Here is a 22,460-nt window from a genome sequence, read left to right on the forward strand (position 1 = left end):
ATGTAACCGCGAGACAAGCCAATGTAAATGTGAAGTGCTGGTACATTAGTAACCGGTATAACCCCCAGAATGTTGTATGCAAGAATACAAACGTGCATGCATTGTGTTGCACAGGTGCCGGATTTTCTGTCTGTGGGATGGAGTTCCATACCTGTAGCACTCGATCGGTCGGTACAGGGACAGTTAATGCTGTTTGTGGGTGACGATGGAGTTGCCGACCGATTATGTTCCGTATGTGCTCGACTGGAGACAGATCTGGTGATCGAGCAGTCCAAGGCAATATGTCGACACTCTGTAGGGAATATTGGGGTAGAACAGCGCTACGTGGGCGAGCGTTATCCTGATGGAAAACACTTCCTGGAATTCTGTTCATGAATGAGAGTCCAACAGATCGAATTACCAGACTGACGTAAAAATTTGCAGTCATGGTGCGTGGGATAACCACGAGAGGGCTCCTGTTGTCATACGAAATCGTACCCCAGACCATAACTACAGGTTGGTCGTAGGCCCTCAAGTGCCCTCCTTACAATCAACACATTGCACAAAAGCGTGTAATCAGAATAATTGCTGGAGCTCATCCAAGATAGTCCTGCAGACACTTATTTAAAGAGCTAGAGGTCTTCACTGTAGCCTCACAAATATATATATATATATATATACTCCTGGAAATGGAAAAAAGAACACATTGACACCGGTGTGTCAGACCCACCATACTTGCTCCGGACACTGCGAGAGGGCTGTACAAGCAATGATCACACGCACGGCACAGCGGACACACCAGGAACCGCGGTGTTGGCCGTCGAATGGCGCTAGCTGCGCAGCATTTGTGCACCGCCGCCGTCAGTGTCAGCCAGTTTGCCGTGGCATACGGAGCTCCATCGCAGTCTTTAACACTGGTAGCATGCCGCGACAGCGTGGACGTGAACCGTATGTGCAGTTGACGGACTTTGAGCGAGGGCGTATAGTGGGCATGCGGGAGGCCGGGTGGACGTACCGCCGAATTGCTCAACACGTGGGGCGTGAGGTCTCCACAGTACATCGATGTTGTCGCCAGTGGTCGGCGGAAGGTGCACGTGCCCGTCGACCTGGGACCGGACCGCAGCGACGCACGGATGCACGCCAAGACCGTAGGATCCTACGCAGTGCCGTAGGGGACCGCACCGCCACTTCCCAGCAAATTAGGGACACTGTTGCTCCTGGGGTATCGGCGAGGACCATTCGCAACCGTCTCCATGAATCTGGGCTACGGTCCCGCACACCGTTAGGCCGTCTTCCGCTCACGCCCCAACATCGTGCAGCCCGCCTCCAGTGGTGTCGCGACAGGCGTGAATGGAGGGACGAATGGAGACGTGTCGTCTTCAGCGATGAGAGTCGCTTCTGCCTTGGTGCCAATGATGGTCGTATGCGTGTTTGGCGCCGTGCAGGTGAGCGCCACAATCAGGACTGCATACGACCGAGGCACACAGGGCCAACACCCGGCATCACGGTGTGGGGAGCGATCTCCTACACTGGCCGTACACCACTGGTGATCGTCGAGGGGACACTGAATAGTGCACGGTACATCCAAACCGTCATCGAACCCATCGTTCTACCATTCCTAGACCGGCAAGGGAACTTGCTGTTCCAACAGGACAATGCACGTCCGCATGTATCCCGTGCCACCCAACGTGCTCTAGAAGGTGTAAGTCAACTACCCTGGCCAGAAAGATCTCCGGATCTGTCCCCCGTTGAGCATGTTTGGGACTGGATGAAGCGTCGTCTCACGCGGTCTGCGCGTCCAGCACGAACGCTGGTCCAACTGAGGCGCCAGGTGGAAATGGCATGTGCAAGCCGTTCCACAGGACTACATCCAGCATCTCTACGATCGTCTCCATGGGAGAATAGCAGCCTGCATTGCTGCGAAAGGTGGATATACACTGTACTAGTTCCGACATTGTGCATGCTCTGTTGCCTGTGTCTATGTGCCTGTGGTTCTGTCAGTGTGATCATGTGATGTATCTGACCCCAGGAATGTGTCAATAAAGTTTCCCCTTCCTGGGGCAATGAATTCACGGTGTTCTTATTTCAATTTCCAGGAGTGTATATATGGTGTTTCAAAAAGGTACGGCCAAACTTTCCGGAAACATTCCTCACACACAGTGAAAGAAAATATGTTATGTGGACATGTGTCCGGAAACGCTTACTTTCCATGTTAGAGCTCATTTTGTTACTTCTCTTCAAATCACAATAATCATGGAATGGAAACACACAGCAACAGAACGTACCAGCGTGACTTCAAACACTTTCTTACAGGAAATGTTCAAAATGTCCTCCGTTAGCGAGGATACATACATCCACCCTCCGTCGCATGGAATCCCTGGTGCGCTGATGCAGCCCTGGAGAATGGCGTATTGTATCACAGTCGTCCACAATACGAGCACGAAGAGTCTCTACATTTGATACTGGGGTTGCGTAGACAAGAGCTTTCAAATGCCCCCATAAATGAAAGTCAAGAGGGTCGGGGTCAGGAGAGCGTGGGGGCCATGGAATTGGTCCGCCTCTACTAATCCATCGGTCACCGAATCTGTTGTTGAGAAGCGTACGAACACTACGACTGAAATGTGCAGGAGCTTCATCGTGCATGAACCACATGTTGTGTCGTACTTGTAAAGGCACATGTTCTAGCAGCGCAGGTAGAGTATCCCGTATGAAATCATGATAACGTGCTCCATTGAGTGTAGGCGGAGGAACATGGGGCCCAATCAAGACATCACCAACAATGCCTGCCCAAACGTTCACAGAAAATCTGTGTTGATGACGTGATTGCACAATTGCGTGCGGATTCTCGTCAAACCACACATGTTGATTGTGAAAATTTACAATTTGATCATGTTGGAATGAAGCCTCGTCCGTAAAGAGAACATTTGCACTGAAATAAGGATTGACACATTGTTGGATGAACCATTTGCAGAAGTGTACCAGTGGAGGCCAATCAGCTACTGATAATGCCTGCACACGCTGTACATGGTACGGAAACAACTGGTTCTCCCGTAGCACTCTCCATACAGTGACGTGGTCAACGTTATCTTGTACAGCAGCAACTTCTTTGACGCTGACATTAGGGTTATCTTCAACTGCACGAAGAATTGCCTCGTCCATTGCAGGTGTCCTCGTCGTTCTAGGTCTTCCCCAGTCGCGAGTCATAGGCTGGAATGTTCCGTGCTCCCTAAGACGCCGATCAATTGCTTCGAACGTCTTCCTGTCGGGACACCTTCGTTCTGTAAATCCGTCTCGATACAAACGTACCGCGCCACGGCTATTGCCCCGTGCTAATCCATACATCAAATAAGCATCTGCCAACTCCGCGTTTGTAAACATTGCACTGACTGCAAAACCACGTTCGTGATGAACACTAAGCTGTTGATGCTACGTACTAATGTGCTTGATGCTAGTACTGTAGAGCAATGAGTCGCATGTCAACACAAGCACCGAAGTCAACATTACCTTCCATCAATTGGGCCAACTGGCGGTGAATCGAGGAAGTACAGTACATACTGACGAAACCAAAATGAGCTCTAACACGGAAATTAAGCGTTTCCGGACACATGTCCACATAACATCTTTTCTTTATTTGTGTGTGAGGAATGTTTCCTGAAAGTTTGGCCGTACCTTTTTGTAACACCCTGTATATATATTCACTTATGAAATCTGTTATTAACAATCCAAATGAATTCAAAAGTAATAGCAGTGCACATGGCTACAACACTAGGAGAAAGGATGATATTCACTACTCAAGGTTAAATCTAACTTTGGCTCAGAAGGGGGTAAATTATGCTGCCACAAAAGTCTTTGGTCACTTACCTTATAGCATCAAAAGTCTGACAGATAGCCATATAGCATTTAAAAGGAAATTAAAAGAATTTCTTAATGGCAACTTAGATGAATTTTTGGATATAGTAAATGAGTAATTTCCCCAACCCCCACAAAAAATTAAATATTAAGTGTCGTGTAAAATTTTGTGTAGTGTAATATCTTGTATAGACACCTTTTATTAACCTAACACGTTCCACATAATTATGAAGTGTCGTATTCATGATCTATGGAACAAGTTCTAATCTAATCTAGTGCCAGGTCTTTGTAGACATTCTGCAAGCGCCTATGATGCGATGTTTGATTTCATGGCAAAAGAAACGCAATGACTGCTCTCTGCTTAGAATGAACCTCTGTTACAGACCCCATTTTGTAAGCTACGTATAGCTCCACCGCCTACCGGAACTTCATCAAACTGTAGAGGCTGAAAGGCCAATACTTCACGATGTGTCACAAGAAATTCTGCATTTTTTCGTCCGAATGTGACCGTGGAAAAAATGTGTTGTATTAGTTATTTCACCCCCTCGTAGGTTTCTTTGTTTCTATGCACTGTTTGTATGTGATGAGTACCACTATAAAACATCATTCTAACCTTGAATTAGTTAATCAAATGCGTGCTTTCATTATAATTGCATTATTTACAGAAAACCAAAATTATTTGTGCTGAAAAGTTACACAGCATTCATAGGGAAGAGTGGCTCAGTGTGACTACGTGCAAGGGTAATCCTAAAAGTAAGGTCTCTTATTTTATTATAAGTACAGAACTCTGTTTGTGTGGCAGTTGCTCACACTGTTATGAAGAGTGATTCACGCGCTGTGTGTAAACATGCGCACGCCGCACTGAGGCGCTCAGTCTTGGCTTGGCAGCCGTTGAGAATGGAGCTCCCGTTGGATGCTACCGCCAAGTGCGAATTGCGCGCAGTTATTCGGTTTTTGAACGCAAAGGGCACTACGCCGACTGAAATCCGCCACCAATTGACGGAAGTGTATGGTGAGTCGTGCATGGATGTCAAAAACGTTCATAAGTGGTGTAGAGATTTGCAGATGGTCGGACCGAAATTCAAGACGAAGAAAGGAGCGGGACACCGTCAATTTCTGAGGAGACAGTGTTGACGGTTGAGCAAAGCATGCGTGAAGATCAGCGGATCACCCTGGATGATCTCTGCACGTTGGTTCCTGAGGTGTCCCGAAGTACCGCTCACAGAATCTTAACGGAAACATTGAACTTCCGGAAGGTGTGCGCAAGATGGGTGTCACGCATGCTGACTGAGGACCACATGCGGCCACGAGTTCATACTTCCCGCGCATTTCTTCACCGCCTTGCAGTCGGTGCTTTCTGGACTAAACTGTCACGGGTGACGAAACCTGGGCATACCACTTTACACCTGAGACCATGGAACAAACAAGTCAGTGGCGGCATCGTACTTCACCAAAGCCGCGGAAATTCGAACAAACACAGTCTGCCGGTAAAGTCATGACAACCGTTTTTTGGGATCGGGAAAAGGTATTGTCGGTCGACTTTATGCCAACTGGGACCACAATTAACGGTTACAGGTACTGTGAGACTGTGAAAAAACTCAAAGGGGTAATTCAGAACCGGAGAAGAGGAATGGTGAGCAAGGGCGTGCACATTCTCCATGACAATGCTCGCCCATACATCACTCGACAAACCGTTGCTCTCCTGCAACAGTTTCAGTGGAACATAATCACCCACCCATCCTGTAGTCCTGACTTCGCGCCCAGTGACTGTCACTTGTTCCCTAAGATAAAAGAACATTTTGCCGGAAAGCGATTCATCTCGGACGACGAGGTGAAAGAAGAGGTTCATAACTTTCTGAACAGCATGGCGGCGAGCTGGTATGACATGTGCATACAAAAACTGCAACAGCGCGTACAAAAATGCATCGACAGAAATGGTGATTATGTCGAAAAATAGCTAAATGTTCAAGCTGTAAACTGGTGTAAATCATTGTAGGAATAAACAGGTCTATGTGCTTATAAAAAAAAGGAGACCTTAGTCTTGGGAGTACCCTCGTATTATTCGGCAACACTCAGTTGGCGATCTTTGGCCGCACTTCCAGCTTCCTTTTCGCGCCAGCAGTGTCCATGTGTACCGTGGAACTCTTCGGCACTTCCCTCCACGCCGAGTCGCAGTTCGTCAAGCCGACACGTTTTTAATAGCCACCCCTCGTACATAACGTGCTGTCGTGAAACGCTGCATCAGTGGGGTTTGGTAGTAGCGGAAGACCGCAAAGAACGTCAACGCTAATTCCTTATCCTGGTGGTGCTGTACGGAAGGAAGGAACGTAAATTGGGTTTAGCGCCCCGTCGACATCGAGGTCTTTAGAGACGGAGCACAAGCTCGAAGGAAGGAAATCAGCCGTGACGTTTCAAAGGAACTATTCCGGCATTTGCGTGGAGCGATTTAGGGAAAATACGGAAAACCTAAATCTGGATGGCCGGACACAGGTTTGAACCATTGTCCTCCCGAGGGCGAGTCCAGTATGCTACCCACTGAGCCACCTCGCTCGTTTGTGCTGTATGGCTATGCGTGATGAGAAAACTTTTAAGGTCCCGCTCTGTACCATTCGTCCGCTATCATAGGGATAAATATTTTGAAAACGTTCGTCAGAGAGTTAGTTTAAGCACGTATCGTGATTTTTGGTAATAGGATGGCCTAATGATAATACTTGGTACCGAAAGTGGTAGCCAGTAGGCAAAATATATAAGCTTGTACTGTAACGTCCCCTCTGAAAAATTAATGAAATACTGTGCTGATAAACCCCTTACGTTATTTCATTTTCAAACAGCTGAGCAGGACTGAACGTACTCAAAAAAATGGTTCAAATATCTCTGAGCACTATGGGACTTAACATCTGAGGTCATCAGTCCCCTAGAACTTAGAACTACTTAAACCTAACTAGCCTAATGACATCACACACATCCATGCCCGAGGCAGGATTCGAACCTGCGACCGTAGCGGTCGCGCAGTTCCAGACTGAAGCGCCTAGAACCGCTCGGCCACATCGGCCGGCGAACGTACTCAGATATTACTCTCTTTACTTATTCTGATCAACACTAAACTGACACACAATATTTTTAGCGCAACGAAATCCGACTTTAAAACATCCCTACAAAAGAATGGCCCTGACTAGCAATAACCTATACCTTTCATGAATCACTTACCTCACAAAATCTTCGTTACTCGAACTACTTCAATACAGCGAGCGCCAATACTGCTAGCTAAATAAAAGTTTCTAGCAACTGAAGGCACTAACTACTGATAGGCATAGTTAGCAAATGAAAGATTTTGATAGAGAACAGACAATGTATTTACCTTAATAGTGTTCAAAAGTATTATATATATATACATATAAATGAAAGATTTTGATAGAGAACAAACAATGTATTTACCTTAATAGTGTTCAAAAGTATTATATATATATATATATATATATATATATATATATATATATATATATATATATATAAATGAAAGATTTTGATAGAGAACAAACAATGTATTTACCTTAATAGTGTTCAAAAGTATTATATATATATATATATATATATATATATATATATATAATACTTTGAAGAGAAAGATTTTGATAGAGAACAAACAATGTATTTACCTTAATAGTGTTCAAAAGTATTATATATATATATATATATAATGACTTTTGAACATATTATATATATATAATATATAATATAATGACTAGACCATTCTGTCACAGTGGCTCGGCACAGCTGCACGGGCTACCATAGCACGCCTTTCTCCCCAGTGGGATGTTGGATTGAGGAGGGAAGCGTGCTATAGTAGTCTGTGCAAGGGTGGCGTAAGTGGTTGACGCATCTGCCAAGTGAACAGGAGATGGCCAAACTTTCAGGAAACATTCCTCACACACGAGAAAGAAAATATGTTACGTGGACATGTGTCCGGAAACGCTTACTTTCCATGTTAGAGCTCATTTTATTACTTCTCTTCAAATCACATTAATCATGGAATGGAAACACACAGCAGCAGAACGTACCAGCGTGACTTCAAACACTTTGTTACAGGAAATGTTCAAAATGTCCTCCGTTAGCGAGGATACATACATCCACCCTCCGTCGCATGGAATCCCTGATGCGCTGATGCAGCCTTGGAGAAAGGCGTATTGTATCACAGCCGTCCACAACACGAGCACGAAGAGTCTCTACATTTGGTACCGGGGTTGCGTAGACAAGAGCTTTCAAATGCCCCCATAAATGAAAGTCAAGAGGGTTGAGGTCAGGAGAGCGTGGAGGCTATGGAATTGGTCCGCCTCTACCAATCCATCGGCCACCGAATCTGTTGTTGAGAAGTGTACGAACACTTCGACTGAAATGTGCAGGAGCTCCATCGCGCATGAACCACATGTTGTGTCGTACTTGTAAAGGCACTAGCAGCACAGGTAGAGTATCCCGTATGAAATCATGATAACGTGCTCCATCGAGTGTAGGTGGACGAAACTAAAATGAGCTCTAACATGTAAATTAAGCGTTCCCGGACACATGTCCACATAACATCTTTTCTTTACTTGTGTGTGAGGAATGTTTCCTGAAAGTTTGGCCGTAACTTTTTGTAACACCCTGTATATATATATATATATATATATATATATATATATATATATATATATATATAGGGTGTTTCAAAAATGACCGGTATATTTGAAACGGCAATAAAAACTAAACGAGCAGCGATAGAAATACACCGTTTGTTGCAACATGCTTGGGACAACAGTACATTTTCAGTCAGACAAACTTTCGAAATTACAGTAGTTACAATTTTCAACAACAGATGGCGCTGCGGTCTGGGAAACTCTATAGTATGATATTTTCCACATATCCACCATGCGTAGCAATAATATGGCGTAGTCTCTGAATGAAATTACCCGAAACCTTTGACAACGTGTCTGGCGGAATGGCTTCACATGCAGATGAGATGTACTGCTTCAGCTGTTCAATTGTTTCTGGATTCTGGCGGTACACCTGGTCTTTCAAGTGTCCCCACAGAAAGAAGTCACAGGGGTTCATGTCTGGCGAATAGGGAGGCCAATCCACGCCGCCTCCTGTATGTTTCGGATAGCCCAAAGCAATCACACGATCATCGAAATATTCATTCAGGAAATTAAAGACGTCGGCCGTGCGATGTGGCCGGGCACCATCTTGCATAAACCACGAGGTGTTCCCAGTGTCGTCTAAGGCAGTTTGTACCGCCACAAATTCACGAAGAATGTCCAGATAGCGTGATGCAGTAATCGTTTCGGATCTGAAAAATGGGCCAATGATTCCTTTGGAAGAAATGGCGGCCCAGACCAGTACTTTTTCAGTATGCAGGGACGATGGGACTGCAACATGGGGCTTTTCGGTTCCCCATATGCGCCAGTTCTGTTTATTGACGAAGCCGTCCAGGTAAAAATAAGCTTCGTCAGTAAACCAAATGCTGTCCACATGAATATCGCCGTCATCAATCCTGTGCACTATATCGTTAGCGAATGTCTCTCGTGCAGCAATGGTAGCGGCGCTGAGGGGTTGCCGCGTTTGAATTTTGTATGGATAGAGGTGTAAACTCTGGCGCATAAGACGATATGTGGACGTTGGCGTCATTTGGACCGCAGCTGCAACACGGCGAACGGAAACCCGAGGCCGCTGTTGGATCACCTGCTGCACTAGCTGCGCGTTGCCCTCTGTGGTTGCCGTACGCGGTCGCCCTACCTTTCCAGCACGTTCATCCGTCACGTTCCCAGTCCGTTGAAATTTTTCAAACAGATCCTTTATTGTATCGCTTTTCGGTCCTTTGGTTACATTAAACCTCCGTTGAAAACTTCGTCTTGTTGCAACAACACTGTGTTCTAGGCGGTGGAATTCCAACACCAGAAAAATCCTCTGTTCTAAGGAATAAACCATGTTGTCTACAGCACACTTGCAAGTTGTGAACAGCACACGCTTACAGCAGAAAGACGACGTACAGAATGGCGCACCCACAGACTGCGTTGTCTTCTATATCTTTCACATCACTTGCAGCGCCATCTGTTGTTGAAAATTGTAACTACTGTAATTTCGAAAGTTTGTCCGCCTGAAAATGTACTGTTGTCCCAAGTATATTGCAACAAACGGTGTATTTCTATCGCTGCTCGTTTAGTTTTTGTTGCCGTTTGAAATATACCGGTCATTTTTGAAACACCCTGTATATATATATATATATATATATATATATATATATATATATATATATATCAGTTCATGACATCCAGTCTTACAAATTTACTGTCTCTGATGGACACACGTCCAGATCACCCGTTCTCAAAACTCCGTCATCTCTCTCCCCACATCCAGCACTGCTGGCGGCTCACCTCAAACTGCGCAACGCTACGCGCTGTTCACATCCAACTGCCCAACACTACAATAGCGAATATTCCAACAATGCCAACCAGCCACAGACTTCACACAGCACAGTCAGTGATCTACATATAGAGCGCTACGTGGCGTTACCAACATAAAAACCTAAACAGCCTACTTACAGTACCTAGGCCAGGATTCGAACTCGCATCTCCTGCTCACTAGGTAGATGCGCTAACTACTGGACCATTCTGGCACAGTGGCTTTGCACAGCTGCACGGGCTACCATAGCACGCCTTCCTCCTCAGTGGGATGTTGGATTGAGGAGGGAGGCGTGCTATAGTAGTCTGTGCAAGGGTGGTGTAGTGGTTAGCGCATCTGCCAAGTGAACAGGAGACCCGGGTTCGAATCCTTGCCTTGGTACAAATACTTATTCACCGTTTGAATCTGCATATACACACAAAGTCGGAGACTTGAAAAAGTCTCCAGGACCAAATAGTTCCATTTGAAAACAAAAAAGTGACATAGAATAAAGAAAACAATATTTCCTGATTCTGTTGCTCGGTGGTCCAACCGACACCACGTCAGCAATAGATGGTTAATCAATCGGTCATCCCATGCTCTAGATGCGAGTGGGATGGGAAGAGGCCCCAATAAATGGCACATTAGGAAATACCATCTGCCACGCACTCCGCAGTGGGCTGCAGGAGTACGGACGTAGGCACTCACGTTGAGTCCGACCAGCGCCTGCACGTCCTCCTTGTACTTGTGGTACGAGTCGGCCGCCACGTCGCCGTTAAGGCCGTCGGCCGTCAGGTTGGGCTGCGTGTGCAGCATGTGGTCCCAGATGCTCTCTCCCTTGCCTGCAACACGCGTAAGTCGCTCGCTCTCAGATGTCCAGCTCACTGCCAAAGTGCTTCTCACAATGTTCCATGGAACATACTCCTTCAACTTCCGGAGCTAATATAAACAAAATAGATGAAACGAAGTGATGCGTATAACCTGTGCAGAAACCACACTGCTCTTCTAATTGCTGAAGGATATAATGGAAGAGAAGCGGTTGTTGAGACCTGAATAAGACGGGTTTGTAAATTATCACCCGTGTAATTCAATAATACGTACGTTGAGCAATCAGTACGAGAAACCAAGAAGAAATCTGGAAAAAGGAAACTCAGGTTCAGGGATAACAAGTGAAAATTCCAACGTTTGCACGTGTCATCATTAATTCTGTTAATAAACCGGTTGGAAGATACACTACGTCATCAAAAGTATCCGGACACCCTCAGAAACATACTTCTTTCATATTAGGTACATTGTGCTGCCACCTACTGACACGTACTCCATATCAGTGACCTCAGTACTCATTAGACATCGTGAGAGAGCAGAATGGGGCGCTCCGCGGAACTCACGGACTTCGAACGTGGTAACGTGATTGGGTGTCACTTGTGTCATACGTCTGTAAGCGAGATTTACACGCTCCTAAATATTCCTGGATCCACGGTTTCCGATGTGATAGGGAAATAGTAAAAAAAAAAAAAAGGTTCAAATGGCTCTGAGCACTATGGGACTTAACATCTATTTTTTTTTATAAAACCTTTATTAAAAAAAACAATGTTACACATTGCAAATACATACTAAGTTATACATACATGAAGTTATTTAAACAAAGCGGTTTGATCATTTCAATTGCGCTGACATTAAGGAAAGACAACAGAAGATTGTGTTACTGACTAAATCACCAGAAAGAATTAAATTAAACATAAATACTTGAGAATGGCGGAAAGGAGATATATAATAAAGTTGACTAGCCTTCCAACTACACTTTCTGGACATTAATTGAATCTAAGTATTTGAAGTGATCAGATCTATATAATCAGTCTTTCACTGCAAAAATGAACAGGGCAATGTGCCAGCCATTGAATATTACATTAATCGGATAGTATCTTATGGTTTTAACCAATCGATAAGGAGATTTCTATAAAAACTGTCTATTTCCAAATTTCTAGTATAAGCCAATAATGCACCTTTCATGATTTGTGTTTGGCACTATTAGACACACAATCTCAATGTCACATAAGTTCTGTACATTAGATTATAAATTTCAAACAACTACTCTCTGAAGTAGAGAAAGCACACATCATAAATATACTGTAAACTCTTAAATAGTATCCTTAAGGTAACTACAATACATCACTGTCAACACAGTCTTCTTTTTAATATTAACCAATGCCCATTCTTTCAAATACAATTTTTAGCATATTACCGAACTTTTTCTTGTGATTCGAATAGCTTCTAATTTTGTGGAACTCACACAGCATGTGTACCTTGAACTCTATGATGCTATCGGATCCTAATTTGTTAAGGACATAGTTAACAAAATTTCCCAGCAACCAGTACACAGCGTTATTTTTTGCTTCTGGGAAATAGCGTGCTTCAGGCCTGTGTATCAATGACAGCGATATATACTCAGGGGATGTTCTTGTAATCAGAGCTATTTGCTCCCGGATCCACTTCCAACTATTCATGTGACCACTGCAAGTATATCGATGAATTACTGTGTCAACTAGATGACATTGTTGACATAAATTTGTTTCACAGAGTCCGATTGCGTGCAGTCTTTCATTGGTGCTAACTATGTTGTTAACTGTCTTGTACCATGACGTTTTTATATTAGACGTGAGCACATTAGAACTAATGTTTTTCCAAATCTCAGTCCACTCAATGTTTGGAAACTGTCGTTCTATTTTGTTTCTTGCTTCGCTTTTCTTTCGTTCCCGCATTATGGCTCTCGATGTTAAGTGTCGGGACTGCCTGAGTTCGACACTGACATAACTAAACTCAACATAGAAAATCCTCACGTGCTGTAAGCGACTGTTGATATTCTGCACGTCAATCGGGGGAAGCAGGCTTGGAGGTTTAATGATGTCGAAAAGTTGGCTGGTTATGCTTTCTCGCGAGTCTCTTATTAAATTAACTTGCCTTTTGATAAAAAGAGCAGAGGCTTTATCCGTTATATCAGTTAATCCTAGTCCACCATTTTTAGGATCTAAAGTGGCTACTTTAGCAGGTACTCTGAACACTTCACCTCTCCACAAAAATTTTGTGATTTTGGACATTATTCTCCTCGCTATCATTCTCGGTATTGGAAACAGCTGGGCAGTATAATAAGCCTTAGCAAGGATGCATGAGTTGATATACTGTGTTCTTTGAACTTGGTTCATATATCGATTTAAATTCTCTACAATGGCTCCTTGCACTTTATCTGCTGCAACTTTCCAATTTAAAGCCGTCATTTTTATAGGGCATGCTGTCAGGGTGATCCCAAGTGTTTTATGTTGTCGAACTAAGTTTGCCCACTCGACGTTGATATTATCAAAACCTCTGAGATTTAACATCTTACTTTTTTTCCGTTTGCATTGGCTCCAGATGCTCTACAGTACGAATCAATCACTGTTGCTAGCGTGGTTACCTCGTCATTATTCATTATAATGACCCCTATATCGTCAACATAGGCTCTTATAACTGTTTTGTTTCCTGATAATGTTAAGCCTTTTAATGTAGCATGGACATGTCGGAGGAAAGGTTCCAGCGAAATTGCGAAGAGCGACATGGACAGAGGACTTCCTTGAGGAACACCTCGTTGTATTTGCATCGGCCTGGATTGTTGACAATTCACCGCTATTTTAGCATTTATTCCAGTTGCTATGTTCTTAATCAACTGTATAACCCTATCGTTGAAACCTATTTTCTTCAATGTCTGTAGAAGATATTCATGGTTTACTACATCGAACGCCTTATAAAAATCTAAAAACAATAAAGCACACTTTATGTTTGTTACAGAAGTTATTGCAATGATATCCCTGAATTCCGCTAGATTTTGAAAAATGGTTCTACCTTGCGCACAGTTCTGATGTTGACTAATAATTTTATCTGTAAGGCATGAAATTCTCTTGTTTATTATTCTAGCTATTAATTTATAATCAGAATTCAGCAGTGAAATTGGACGAAAATTATTTAAAACTTTGTTTCCATTATTTTTTGGCACCAGAACAATTTTACTCTCCTTAAACTCAGCCGGAGTCATTTTACCCTGAATAACCTCATTTACAATGTCCGTGATTTTCGCACCCACTATTGGCCAGTAACGGATGTAAAATTCTGCTGGCAGACCATCCGGTCCTGGGGATTTTTTTGGTGGCGAGGCGCACAGAGTCTCATACACGTCTTCTTCACTGACAACCTCGAGAAAATTTTCGTTGTCATCTTCAGTCAGCTGTGGGGCTAGGATGTCAAGGAATTCTTCCAAGGAAGCATCACTACTTTGATGTACAGAATATAGCTCGCAATAATAGCGATAAATCTCGTCCATGATATCCTGCTGGGTTCTGAGAATCGTGCCGTGTTCTGTTCGAATTTCTTCAATAAAAGTCCTTCTCCCGTTTTTCGTATGCTTCACTAAATGATATAGGGAAGTAGTTTCATCTGCTGACACCGAATTTGCCTTCGATTTTATTTTCAACCCTTCCATTTGACTTCTCTTGATATTAAGTAACTTGGCTTTGACTTTTTTGATGTCTGCTATCCGAAGTGAGGAACCTGCTGAGACTTGATCATATAGATCTCTCAAAACGGAATAGTAATACTCTATAGTGCATTTCATTTCCCTTGCGCTCTGGGCACTGTATTGAATAAGAACTTTCCTCAACTTTGGCTTTGCCATTTTAACCCACCAGTCAATAGCAGTGGCATATCTACTACGGGCTCGCAGGCATATTGCCCATGTTTCTTTAATCAGATCTTCTAAATCATGATTAACTAACAAGGAAGTGTTCAAATTCCACTGATTCTTGAATCGGCGAACCGGCTGTCTTGTTAGATTTATGCAAGCTAAGACACTTGAATGGTCTGAAAAGTACGTAGGAATGGTTTCTACTTTTGTCACGGAAGTTACAAGATTTTTAGAAATATATAGTCTATCAATCCTGCTACGTGATGTTGCCGTGACATAAGTGAACTCAACAATGGAGGGGTATTTGATTTCCCATATATCCTTTAATTCTAAACCAGTAACTAATTGTTTTAGTTCACTTGAGAAATTAAAATTAGGTAACTGATCTTTTCGATTTAAAACACAATTAAAATCACCTCCAAGTAATAACTGTCTTGGTGATTTCCTTAACAAGTATATCAAGTCGTCTTTGAAGAAACGTGCCCTGTCAGCTCGATGAGAACTTCCTGAAGGGGCGTACAAGTTGATGATAGTCACATCATAGATATTTAGTCCTATTCCCCTTCCGGATTCCAGTCGTTCCACCTCGCTTACTGTAATCCCTTCCCTTACCAAAATAGCTGTTCCAACACTTGTTTCGGGAGACACATTTATGTAACTGACAAAACCGGGAATTACCAAATCCGAAATTAGAACTTCTTGTAACAGGGCAATATCAGTCGCGGATTCGTACAAAAATTCCTTAAGGGCCGATAATTTCAAACCGGTCGTGATTTTATTTATGTTTATAGTGGTGACAGAATAAGATTGCGTCATTGTGCTGTCACTATATAATTGTTTTGTTGAACTAATTTAGTTTACTGTGGTTCAGGGTTCAGTTAAGCTGTAACAGTTTTCTCGGAAGGCTGAACATGGAATAACACTTCAATCAGTTTATTAGTTACTGTCCCGTTTTTTTTCTACTTCTGATGTTTTCTCTTGTACCGCAAGCAGACTGATTTTCTGGTAAACTTTCTGATTTTTCCTCCCGTGATTCGTGTACGACCGTTTCGGACTGAACATTCTTTGGGCTTGGGTCGCCCCTACTGGATTTTCCCCTCCCTTGGTTACGAGCTACATTCTCATTTGGTTGCGTTGGTATTTTACTTCGCGGCTTATCTGGAGCAGCAGCAGACGCTTTAGCAATTGCGGTTGCCGGCGCCTGCCCTGAGGTGTTGACCGTGATTTCAGTTTGGCCACCACTTCCTCGTTCTTTATTAATTTCACTCACTTTCTGATCGAGGGAAACAAATGGAGACTGCAGTTTTGCATCCTCTCCCTGAATTTGTTTATTAACAGATAGATTCTGATCTTTGCAATCGGCTACTGCACCTGTTGTTTCTTGCAAATTAATGCTGCTTACACTCCTTTCATTTTCTGGTACCGTATGTGTATTATCTTTCTGTTCATTAGTTTCCATTCGCATTTTGCCTTCAGGTTCCTCTGCCTTCTCATCGCACTGTTTTTGCTTGCGAAGTGAGGGAGTGGGACAAGACAGCTCGTCCTCTGAACAACTATCAGTTATCTCCAGAGGTCGTTTTTTCGGTTGCATTTCAGTTTCACGAGTAGTGGCAACGGGGTTTCCTTTTGTTGTTAACGGGGGAAATTGACTGTTATCGTGAAGGGAGACATCAGCTTGTCCCGCTGCGTTAACATCCTCAACCAGTTGTTCCGGGCTATTCTTTGGTAACAGATCATTTAAGGTAAGCTTCTGACGCTGTATCAAATTACTTTTAAGCACAACAGTTCGCCGCGGACATTCCTGTCTGAAGTGGCCGGTTTCGTTACATATATGACATGTAGCTTCCTGACCTGTATAAACAATTTGTGCCTTATACCCACAAACAGTTATGTGAGACGGAATATTCGTCTTAACGTCCATCTCTACACAGCGGACCCCGTTAAAACACTGCAGTTTAAAGCGAGGCGACCATCTTGCATTTGCAATTGATTTAACGTCTCCGTAGTTTAAAAGAGCTTCCTTAATCTTATCATTTTCAATTTCAATGGGGAGATTCAAGACACGAACGGTTTTGTAATGAATGTCCGCTCTATAGATGGAAACCGTACTTTTAGAACCATTTCTACGCACAAAATCTACTTCATAGCCCCACTTTCGTAACACTTTATCAACAGTCGAAGCACTGATTAACTTGACAAAAACACAGTATTTTTCCTGATCCAGTTGCCAGGTATGAACGGTTTCAGAATTTAGACCAATTACCTGTGTAATCCAGTCATCTATTTCCAGGGATGTCGGCTGAACAGGACGGGATTCTTTGTCAAAAGCAAATACCAGAGTATTCTTCCTGAGGTTTGTAGCCATGGTTAATCCAGCGAAGCAATTTCGGTTAAACAACCGAAATTCCAAGTAGCAGCAGCAAGACCAGAAAGAGCGATCAGATCACAAGGAACAGGAACGAACACGGAGATTAACGGACGGACGGCACTCGGCGAAGCACAAGTACAGCGATGTAAACACTGAAGTGCAGCGCAACAGTTAACAGCGGCCGCTCGAGAGCGCGGCTGAAACGGAACTGTATGGTCATCAGTCCCCTAGAACTTAGAACTACTTAAACCTAACTAAGGACAGCACACAACACCCAGTCATCACGAGGCAGAGAAAATCCCTGACCCCGCCGGGAATCGAACCCGGGAACCCGGGCGTGGGAAGCGAGAACGCTACCGCACGACCACGAGCTGCGGACAGGAAATGGAAAAGTGAAGGGACACGTACAGCACAAAAGCGTACAGGCTGACCACGTCTGTTGACTGGCAGAGGCCGTCGCCAGTTGAAGGGGGTCGTAATATGAAATAGGTAGACATCTATCCAGACCATCACACAGGAGTTCCAAACTGGATGCACTATGACAGTTAGTCGGGAGGTGAGAAAACTTGGATTCCATGGTCGAGCGGCTGTTCATAAGACACACATCACGCCAGTAAATGCCAAACGACGCCTCGCTTGGTGTAAGGAGCGTAAACATTGGACGATTCAACGATGTGAAAACGTCGTGTGGAGTGACGAATCACGATACACAATGTGGCGATCCGATGGCAGGGTGTGGGTATGGCCAATGCCCGGTGAACGTCATCTTCCAGCTTGTGTAATGCCAACAGTTAAATTCGGAGGCGGTGGTGTTACGGTGTGGTCGTGTTTTTCATGTAGGGGGCTTGTGTCCCTAGTTGTTTTTCGTGACACCATCACAGCATAGGCCTACATTGATGTTTATAGCACTTTCTGTTTCCCACTGTTGAAGAGCAATTCGGTGGTGGGGATTGCATCTTTCAACACGATCGAGCACCTGTTCATAATGCACGGCCTGTGGCGGATTGGTTACACGATAATAACATCCCTGTAATGGACTAGCGTGCACGGAGTCCTGACCTCAATCCTATAGAACACCTTTGGAATGTTTTGGAACGCCGACTTCGTGTCAGACCTCACCGAACGACATCGATACCTCTCCTCAGTACAACACTCCGTGTAGAATGGGCTGCCATTCCCTAAGAAACCTTCCAGTACCTGACTGAAGGTGTGCCTGCGAGAGTGGAAGCTGTCATCAAGGCCAAGGGTGGGCCAACACCATACTGAATACCAGCATTACCGATGCAGGGCGCAACTAGCTTTTAAGTCATTTTCAGCCAGGTGTCCGGATACTTTTGATCACATAGTGTATGTTTAACAGATTGTATAGCGTCTTAAGAAAAAATTATAAGACAGACATCAACAAAAGTGTGATAAGAGTAACGGGGTGTAGTTAATTAAATCAGGAGTTTTTGAGTGAATTATATTAGAGCATGACACTCTAAAAGTTATGAAGCTTTTATATCTAGACAGCAAAATAGCTGACGATGGTCGGAGCGGAAACGATGTAATATGCAGACTGGCAGTAACTAGAAAAGCTCGTCTGAGAAGAGAAATACACTTTGTGTTATAAAACGAACGAGAATTTTGTAATTCCACGTGTTATATTAGTTATATTAAAGTTCTTCATTCGTTTTAGAACTGGCAGCATGTGAGAAAAGTCACTGTACATTGTTAGCCATTGCGGGTATTTAGTCCGGTGTCAGTTACTGAAAAGGATGCATACATTTAGTAATATCTGCTATTTTTTTCTTTTTTTGGTATAGAAATGCATAAGAGAATTTGTATTAAAGTTTGCTATGAGAATGGAACAAATTGCAGCAAAGTTTTAGAAATGGTGAATATTGCTCTTGGTGAGTCTGCTAAGAGTAAAACAAAGGTTTGCAAGTGGTGTAAGCATTTCGAAAAAGGTGCTGAAGCCTTTGAAGATTACAAGCGCCCTAGACGCCTCGGTGTACCATCAACTTATAAAATCGTGCAAGCAGTGAAATTTGCCGAAGCCGCTGGCATATCAAATGGCTCCAGCCACGAAATTATTTCGGATATTTTGGGAATGAACCGTGTTACAGCGAACTTTGTTCCAAACTTGTTACATCCCCATACGTAATGGGGACCGTGTTTTTAGATTTTAACAGCATAGTGCACCATGAAATCTTTCCACCAAGTCGATGAGTAAGGAGGGTTGCCTACAAGTTCAATGTCGTTTGCGTGAAGCAATCCGGAAAAGGACAACAGAGTTTGTGGCGAGACAACGGCTTTTGCAACTCGATAATGCACCTGTTCACACTTAATTGCTGCTCGAGAGTTTTTAGCCAAAAACAATGGTCCCACGTGACTTTTGCTGTTGCTTAAAATAAAGAAAACCTTAAAGCGCCGACGTTTGACAAACAGATAAGATGAAAATCTTATCGCTGTGAGAACTGAAAGGCATCCAAAAGATAGAAGCACAGAAGTGTTTCGGACATTAGGGAAAACCCTGGTTCAAATGGCTCTGAGCACTATGGGACTTAACATCTGTGGTCATCAGTCCCCTAGAACTTAGAACTACTTAAACCTAACTACCCGAAGGACATCATACACATTCTTGCCAGAGGCAGGATTCGAACCTAAGCGGTTCCAGACTGAAGCACCTTTAACCGCACGGCCAGAAAAGCCCTGTCATAAGTATATAATATGCAATGGGGACTACTTTGAAGGCTATATCATTGCTGCAGACAAGAGTTCCCCAAACTGTGTCCCTCAGAACACTAGTGCTCTTCGGGAAGTAATTAAATGCTCCGCGAAAATCTATTAACATGGAGTCTTTCTTCGACATTTTATCAATGTTGATGTTTGTTATTTTATTACGATTTCTCTGTTATTAGTTACCATTTCAAATTGAAGTAATAACTGAACAAAACAAGTTTTTTTTATGTTTTAAAAAAATTACTAATCTTCAAAGTAAACAACGCGTTCCATAAAAGTAGCAGGATTCTCTGTTCCGTCAGAAAAAAAGTTTGGGGACCGCTGATGCAGACGAATGAACAAAGTTCTTTCCAAAAAACAAAAAATCGCGTTATTTTTCGAATACTTTTCTTACATTAACGCCAGATGTATTTTTAAGTGTTATGAAGTAATTTCTGAAACTATTTGTTCGGAGTGTAGCTGCAAATAGGAATGATAGGATAGCCAGTACAGACGGGAAAAGAATAGAAGCTTTTGAAATGTGGCGCCACAGAAGAATTCTGGAAATTAGATGGGTACATCGCACAACTAACGAAAAAGTAGTACATCGCATTGAGTAGAAAAAGGTTTATGCAACAACTTGACTAAAAGAAGGGTTACGACCAATCCTGGTGCATCAAGGAGTTATTAATTTGGAAATGGAGGGACATGTGTTCGAAATAGTAAAGGGACAACAAGGCTAGGGCGCAGTGAAAAGGTTAGAGTGGATGTGTGTCACAGCAGTTTTGCAGAGATGAAGGAACTTCAACGGGATGGATCAGCAGGAGAGCAGTATCGTACCAATATTGATTGAAGACCATATCAAAACATGGAATTCACGAATGTAACAGTTTACCAATTTACTAGTATCTTGCAAGAGCCATTTCCTGCTTCAGGGGAGGAAATATTGGCACCACAGGTTGCATGTTACAAGTACTTGTGCGAAGTACTCGCTTCCTGCTGTGTACCACGAGGCAGAGAGACTATTTCTTTTCATTTTTTTTTTTTTTTTTTTTTTTTTTTTTTTTTTGACGACATGGTTGTGGAGATGAAGCAGCGGTTAGTATGATTAATCAGTTATTCAAAAACAGTCTTAATCGCATTTATTATTATTATACCGCCAACCGATTTCAACCCGACGTAGGGGTCATCTTCTGGGCGTTTACACTGTGAAATTATAGATATCTATATTATACCGGCAACCCGACGTAGGGGTCATCTTCTGGGGGTTTACACTGTGAAATTATAGATATCTATAAATTCGGCGCGACCTCTTCAGGGCATCGCCTGCGACGTGGGCGAAAATAGAGCGTTTCTCGCTATCGGTCAGCCCTCCGGGTATGCACGTGGGCTGCATGCCGCTACAAGCGGAGTTAAGTGGAGAGACAGCTGAGTCTACTTCCGGGACCGACTCCCAATCGTCTACGCTGTGCAACAGAATTAAAGGATCATTTCTTCAAAACCCCATAACTGTTACCATAGCGACGTATAAGTATGAAATTGGACGTAAATGTGTCTACAATCTTCTTCTGTAGTGATGCAGTAGCGTGGCACCCTGCAACGTCACACTTGGACTCGACGACCCTTCAAACGGCAAGGTGTCGACACATGTAAACAAACGGCCAGAGCTCAGTTCATGTGGGTTAATGATAGCACATTGGCACCACATTTCAACAGCATTGTGGCCAGCGCCACCGTGTGCCTTTCACACCTTGGAAAGGTCATCACACCCCTACTTACCCACGTTTCACTCCTCCTTTTGACACTTCTGCTGTAGAGGTCAGAATAGCAACATTGAAACACGTATGTAACGTAGCAGCGATGGTGAGGCACGTTAAAATCTTTGACCAGAGAGCCTATTATCGTGGTTAGTCTGCGCTTGACCGCGCGAGAGTTGCGTGCAGTACGCGAGTAGCAGTAGACCAGTGCACTCTGTCGGTAGCAGTAGCTCAGTTCAGTTGCGTCCAGCAGTACGCTAGTAGTCGTCATGCAGAGCAGTCGGTCAGTAGTAGCAGCCCAGTGCGGTTGTGTGATGTAGCCTGTCGGCAGTAGTGGTCTAGTCCTGTCACGGTCGCGAGCGGAACGCAGTCAGCGAGCGTCGACATGGCATTCTGGTCAAGATGCTGAATGAGGTATATTGTTAATTAAGGTAATCATCAGATAATGTAAAGTTTATTTATTGTAATTAATTTCCAACAAGTGCCCCAATAATAATTTTGATTTCAAAGCAATTTTTACAAAAAAAAAAAATTATTTAATTGAACTAACGATTTCGTTCCACTTCCCTTAAAGAAAAGTTTCAGTTAAATTAAAAAAAAAATTATTTGCAATGCAGTTCCTCCAAGCCGTGGCTAACAATAAGAGCAGAAATTTGACAAGCAGTTTCAATGAGGTAAAAATTTA

The 22,460-nt window shown here is 43.4% G+C and overlaps 1 protein-coding gene across 1 annotated transcript in view; it reads right to left on the reverse strand.

Annotated features, from left to right (window-relative positions):
* LOC126412908 (myrosinase 1-like) overlaps nt 1-22,460 on the reverse strand; it is a 117,821-nt gene that overhangs the window by 69,004 nt on the left and 26,357 nt on the right. Inside the window, exon 2 of the mRNA XM_050082798.1 lies at nt 10,948-11,081. Within this exon, the coding sequence (XP_049938755.1) occupies nt 10,948-11,081 (134 nt within the window). The remainder of the gene's footprint in view (nt 1-10,947; nt 11,082-22,460) is intronic.

This window comes from Schistocerca serialis, chromosome 7, assembly GCF_023864345.2.
Source record: "Schistocerca serialis cubense isolate TAMUIC-IGC-003099 chromosome 7, iqSchSeri2.2, whole genome shotgun sequence".
Lineage (NCBI taxonomy): Eukaryota > Metazoa > Arthropoda > Insecta > Orthoptera > Acrididae > Schistocerca > Schistocerca serialis.